At 39.7% G+C, this 6,456-nt stretch overlaps 1 protein-coding gene across 1 annotated transcript; it reads right to left on the reverse strand.

Annotated features, from left to right (window-relative positions):
• Window positions 1-826: 826 nt before the first annotated feature.
• LOC120137290 (receptor-like protein 47) lies at window positions 827-6,145 on the reverse strand. The gene is made up of 2 exons (XM_039153078.1): window positions 2,825-6,145; window positions 827-1,012 (listed from the first exon to the last, which is right to left on the reverse strand). Exons 1-2 carry the CDS (start codon window positions 6,143-6,145, stop codon window positions 827-829), a joined length of 3,507 nt encoding a protein of 1,168 aa, XP_039009009.1.
• Window positions 6,146-6,456: the final 311 nt, after the last annotated feature.

Below are 6,456 nucleotides of genomic sequence, written 5' to 3' on the forward strand. Positions count from 1 at the left end.
AAGTTTTACCAGAAGTCAGCTTAAGTAAAACCTTGCCTTTGCCCAACACTTCATAACTGTTGGAGTTCCCCATATACACACATTCATCTTTTTCCCCATCCTCAATCTCAAAAACTCCCTTGTTGTGCATATATATTTGGAAGAACTAGTGTCAACGACCCACTAAATATTATTCTCCACCAGATTCACATATGAAACTATTGCTACGATGACATCAGTGTTTTTATCCGTAATGTGTAGTTGTGGTTTGTTCTCATTATGGTGGTTGAAACGGTGTTGGCACTGGTAAGCTTTGTGGCCGCTTAACCGCACACATAACACTTGATGGACTTGTCTTCAGCTTTAGGCTTTCCTGGCTTTTTGAAGTTGGTGCCCTTTTATGGTTTGATCTTCTTGTTATGATTCCTCTTTTCCTCAATGAAAAGGATAAATTATCGATAGAGTTAGTAACCTTATCCTTTAACTGGTTAGCCTCCTCTATTTTCATGTGGCCCACCAGCTCGTCAATGAAAATGTCCCAATTTTTATGTTTGAGAGAATTACGGTAATCGGGCTAGGACTTGGGCAGCTTATCGATCAGGATATTGGCTTGCAACACCTCCCATATTTGCATTCCTTCAGCAAGAATGTCGGAGGACAGATTCTCGTAATCGTGGACCTGGTCTATATTTAACTTATCATCAATCATCTGGAACCTCAGCCACTCGCCAACGATGTACTTTTTTATGCCGCATCTTCAACATCATAATTTTTCTTGAGCTTATCCCATATGACCTTGGCACTTTTTCTTTGAAGAACATGTCGAAGAGCTTATTCGACATGTGGCTTAGGAGTGGCCTTGCACCGTCTTGTTATCTTTATCGTACTTCTTGACAATAGTGACGACATCAGTAGTAGCGACAAAAGCGACAATGACATTAGGCCAGGTGTCATCACCCATAGCAGCAGTAGCAGTTGGAGTAGCCCATGGAGTAGGTGGTGGTAGTTTCAGCAACACGTAATCAAGATCAAGCTGCCAGAAGAAAATCAAAATCAGAATTCACTGGGACCACCTTTGATAATTGGAGCCGTAGAGAGCATTGAGTTTGGACAAATCAGTGATCAGCTTGCTCAGTGGAGTCGACATTTTGCAGTAATTAAATTTGTTTCTAAATTGTTGGAAATGTGTACTGCAAAATTCACACATTAGCAAATGAATAACCGAAACTGTGTTGTGGTGTAAACCACTATCTTAGAAACAAATTCGCCCCGATGTGTGTAATCACTAATTCAGGCAGATTATCCCCGAGGTTAACATGGTCGCTCTGAAATTTTGTACACCCGAAACCGGAGTGGACTGCGATGGTTTTGCTCCTCTGATCACCGAAAATATTTAGAAGTTTAGAAAGCTTTGAGAGAGTTGAGAAATGTTTGAGTAAATTGGTGAGTTGAAAAGCTAGCAATACTTCTCTATTTATAGGTTGCATGAAAGGGTAAACACGTCCAACAAAAATCATATTAAAGTATGATTTTATTTCCCGAAATTAACTTTGTGTAACTGCTGCCTTTAATCACATGAATTTGCTGAATTAAACAAGTGAATATGGCCCTCAATACGTCCAAATACATTATATAATTCTCAAACATTTGTAACTCCTGTAGTTACTTCCGTAACTCTCGTAACTGTTTAAATTTTAAATTTCAGAAATCAATACAACTAATAAATCAGCCTATAAATACCAGAACAACAATTATTTCACAATATTTTATGCTTGAGAAAAATCCTTACAAATTTTATCTAAAAAGATAGAATCCGAACCACGAGCCACGAGCTCGACCATGACCAAGACCACGAGCACGAGCCGAGCCAAGATGGACAGTGACAGCGGCGATACACGAGATTGCCCTTTGTTCTCTATCACTCAACAAGGGAGGGAAGAACGCACAATGTAAATACCCAAGCCAGTGGTATTTCCCACTCAATGTGGGATAGTGTATTTCGCGTTACCAACAATACAATTTATGCTTTTAATGACGATATGCCATTTTATATTTGTTCAATAATGACGTAACATTAACTTGTAGTGACACGTTAATATTACAACTAATTTTTTAACGGTCAATGATCAAAATGAAATCAAATTAAACGTTAACTATGATTTTGAAGAAATAAATAACAAAGTGATCAAAACAGAATCAAAGTGATAGTTGGAATACTAAACTTATAGTTTATCCTAAAAAAATATGTTTCACTGAACACATGTTTTAGCCCACGTGCCAAACAGATGGGCTTTAACGAAAATGGGTCAATTACTAAACATTATATTTAATGGGCTTCGAAGCAAAAGGCCGAAAGCATTGCCTCCATCACCAATTATCAACTCAAGCAAGTATGAAACCCAACGCCGGCAGATCATTATCCAGAAAACAGATGAAACGTTTTTCAGGCGGGAATGGCCTAAGGTAAGTATTCAGAAACAGAGTGATTCAAGTTTTAAATAAGTTCTGAAAATTATGATCTCTGTTGCGCATAAAATTCATAATTAGTTCCATCGTGTACGAAAATTCCTGAACGAAAACGACTGTTTTTAATCCTATTTTGTATTTGCTCGAGAAGAAAGTTAAATTAGCGTGCATAATTGAGCCTGTGTTGCCTGAGATTGGTATATATTGAGAAGGAAAAGTTTGATTCAATCACTTACTGAGGATCCGAAGTGACATTTTTCATTCCTTGGATGATTGGTTCTGTGTATTTATATACAAAAAAGAAATGAAGGTTCTACTTCGGAGAAAAGGTAGAAGATGTGGAATAAGAAGGAGATAAAGATGGTGAACCATGGCAGACACAACTTAGTTCATGAACTGCCTTCTTCCTGGTGTTGTCAAGCTTGGAGCAAAATACACAATATCTCCCTCGAAATTCTTCAGCTTCTTCATCGTTGTCTTCGTCATCATGTTCTTTCTCGTCATCTTCAAGATTTTCGTCTGCCTCAACCTTGGCATAATGCGGCGGCATGTAAATTAGCCCCATCTTCGGAAGCATTTCGGCCAGGAAGTTATCGACATTGTCATCGATCCATTTGCTTGCTGTCTTCCAAAACATTAAGGGTGCAACAAATACAGCTGCTCCTACTCCAACTCCTACTCCAATGAATATGAACTGCCAATTGAATTCATCGTTCCGAGTTTTTTCTGCTGCATCAGGTCTTGAAACTTGGCCGTGGTTAGCTTCGTTGCACTTTTTCGTCAATGGGTTCCCGCATAGTCCCTTATTACCTACATAAGAATCATTACTGAAAGTTGAAAATTGCTTTTCAGCTGGGATACTTCCCTGCAGTTGATTGTATGAGAGGTTAAGCACTGCAAGGAAATTCAGGTTCACCAGCTGTTGAGGAATACTGCCATCCAGGTTATTACTTGAGAGGTCCAAGGATTCCAGCTGTTTCAGATTACCGAGAGCTGGTGGGATTTTCCCGGTGAGAGCATTGTGTGACAAGTTGAGAACATACAGTGCTTTGAATTCTCCAATCACGTTCGGTATTGGCCCTTCGAATTTGTTGCACGAAAGATCAATGGAGGTGAAGACAGTTAGGATCTTTACGTACTCCATAGGTAGACCTTTGTTGATAACTGTAATACCATTCTGATAATAAAGTCCACTGAGTTTTAGAACCCTAAACTGAAGATGTCCACCATTTAATCGAGCTTCATCGTCATCAGCTGTCATTGCCTCCCATGTTTTGAAGCATTTACTTGGTAGTGTTCCATTAAAACTATTGCTTGCAATGTCCACAATCTGAAGCTTTGGCCAGGGGTACTTGTTGGCCGGACAACCAATTTCCCCATGGAATTCATTCGATCGTAAAACAAGAATCCTCAAACTGGCTACGCTTTTCAAATGGCAAGGGAAGATGTCATTGATGTGATTGTTACCTAGGTTCAACACCTCAAGCCTTTTGCACTTAGGAAGGGATTTCGGAATCTTCCCTCGGAGCATATTACCATTGACATCTAGTGTTTCTATGGAACAATTACTTGGAAATGCATCAGGAATGTTGCCACTGAGATTGTTGCCCCCAAGATTCAGTACCCCAAGATTCAGTTTCCTTCCAAATAAACATTTTGGTATTTCACCGCTAAGATTGTTGTTGGACAAGTCAAGAACTTGCAGGTAAATAGCATCACATATAGATTTAGGAATCACACCTGTTAGGCCATTGCTCGAGAGAGAAAAGAACACGGTGTAGGCAAGATATTTACCGATGTTTTTTGGTAAAGAAGAAGCAAAACTATTATTTGAATAGTCCAGATAGCTTGCAAATGTAGGCAGAATTGGAACATTACCGCTGAGCTTGTTCGAATGCAGGTCAAGGATTGAAAGATTTGGCATTTGGTAAGGTTTCTGCAGACCCACAAGCTGATTATGTGAAAGGTTCAAATGCTGGAGGTTATCATTGACATTCCAAATCCAATTGGGTACCTCACCTGAAATTTGGTTTTCTGAGAGATCCAGAAAGACTAATCTCGATTGGTTCTTTAGATCGGGAAACACTTTTAGTTTGCAGGAAGCAAGGTTTAATCTAGCAATCTTGGGAGATATCGTCGAATAACTCCCTGTTGCATCGACAAACAAGTTGTTGTGTGAAAGGTCAAGTTGCGTGAGATTCACAAGCTTCTGAATGCTTCCTATCCATATAGTTCCATTGAACTTATTGGTAGAAAGCAACAGAACATTAAGCGTACTGAGTTCGAAAACAGATGCAGGTATACGCCCTTGCAATTGATTGTAACCGAGATCAAGAGTATCCAATAAAGATTGTCTTCCTTTAGGAACACCAGGAAAACCACCACTAAATAGATTGTTCGAAAGCTGAACCTTCTTCATCAAAGGGAGTGCCACAAGGGAGGAAGGAATGCTCCCACGAAATGAATTGTGACTTAAAACAATATGAGTAAGGTTCTGCAGACCTTCCCACTTGAATGACTCAATCTTGCCACTCAGTTTATTATGAGAGAGATCAAAATAGGCAAGATTTTTGGACAAATCAAAACGTGGGATTCCACCAGTGAAGTTATTGAACGACAGGTCCAAGTGAACAAGTTGGTGGAGATGGGAGATTGAACTCGGAAATGCTCCACTGAAATTGCAATATGAAAGGTCTAGTGTTGTCAGGTTCACAAGTTTGTCCATGGACCCTGGTAACAACCCAGAAAAGCTTGTTCTGCTAAGCACTAGGTTCCTAAGAGAACCATCATGGTGAAATTCAGGCAAAGAACCATGAAGTCTCTCATTGTCAGGTAAATAAAGAGACTGCAGCGTCCTTACCTGGAGTATCTCTCTTGGAAATGATCCATGCAAACTACAAGAACTGAGCCGCAAAGAAGTCAAATTCGAAAGCCGAGCAAGGAAGTTTGGAACCACAGCAGATAAGTTGTTATTATCCAAGTGAAGAACAGAGAGATTCTTCAAGTTTTCAAGGGATTCATCAATCGGTCCAGAGAGTTTACAATTCGACAAGCTCAACACTTCCAGATTGGTCAATTGGGATAAACCCTTGCACCATTCATTCCCCCTTGCTGAAATTTTTACCCCATCAAGATGCAAAGATCTTAGCTTTGTGAGGTTTTGAACAAGCATCTTCAAGTTCGGGTTGTCAAGTTTCAAGGGCTGTAGCATAAGAAATGAATTTACAGATAAGTCGAGAGCAACCAAGCTTGTCAAGCCTGAAATCTCAGCTGTTATTTGCCCTTTGAACCCAGCATTCGACAGATTAAGATAGCTCAAGTTCAAAAACTGGTGAAACCCAGAAGGAAAACTGAAGTTCAACCTGTTATAAGCCAAATTCAACCATTGAAGATGCTGGAGTTTGAAAAGATAATCCAAACCATCACTTTCTCCAGAAATCGACTGGTTACTCAACTCAAGTACGATAACCCGACCACTTCCATCGCAGGTTATACCACCCCAAGAACAACAATCCGTGCCTTGAATCCAATTCTTCGACTTTACAGATAATGAAAAATCGAGGGTGTTCTTCAACCCGAGCAGCAACCGTTGCTGGTGGCTTTGACATTGACCGGAAACGGAAACTGCAGTGAAGAAGATAAAGAAAACTGCTGTGAAGGAGTTCAACAAAAGGGCTGAAAGGAGTGAAGTTCTTCTCATCGGTAACAACAACGACAGATATCCATACAACTTAGGATCATGAAGCCATGAGGCTAATATTGGCTCTGAAAAATTGCAGAGAGGAGAATAAGGAAGGCATAAAGCTGTGTTCTTTGTCGATTATTATTGTTTTCTGTAGACTATTCTTTCAGTGTAATCACTGCTCTGTCTAAAGACGCGTTGTTTTGTCGGGTTCAAGTGTTGTTTTCATGGAAGACTTTGGCTCAAAGTTCTTTGTTTGAACTTTGAAATTTCAGTTAAGTTAGGAAAAAAAAACAAACCCAAGACTTGATTTGTATCAATGGAGAGCA

Source organism: Hibiscus syriacus, unplaced genomic scaffold (genome assembly GCF_006381635.1).
Source record: "Hibiscus syriacus cultivar Baekdansim isolate YM2019G1 unplaced genomic scaffold, ASM638163v2 tig00110656_pilon, whole genome shotgun sequence".
Lineage (NCBI taxonomy): Eukaryota > Viridiplantae > Streptophyta > Magnoliopsida > Malvales > Malvaceae > Hibiscus > Hibiscus syriacus.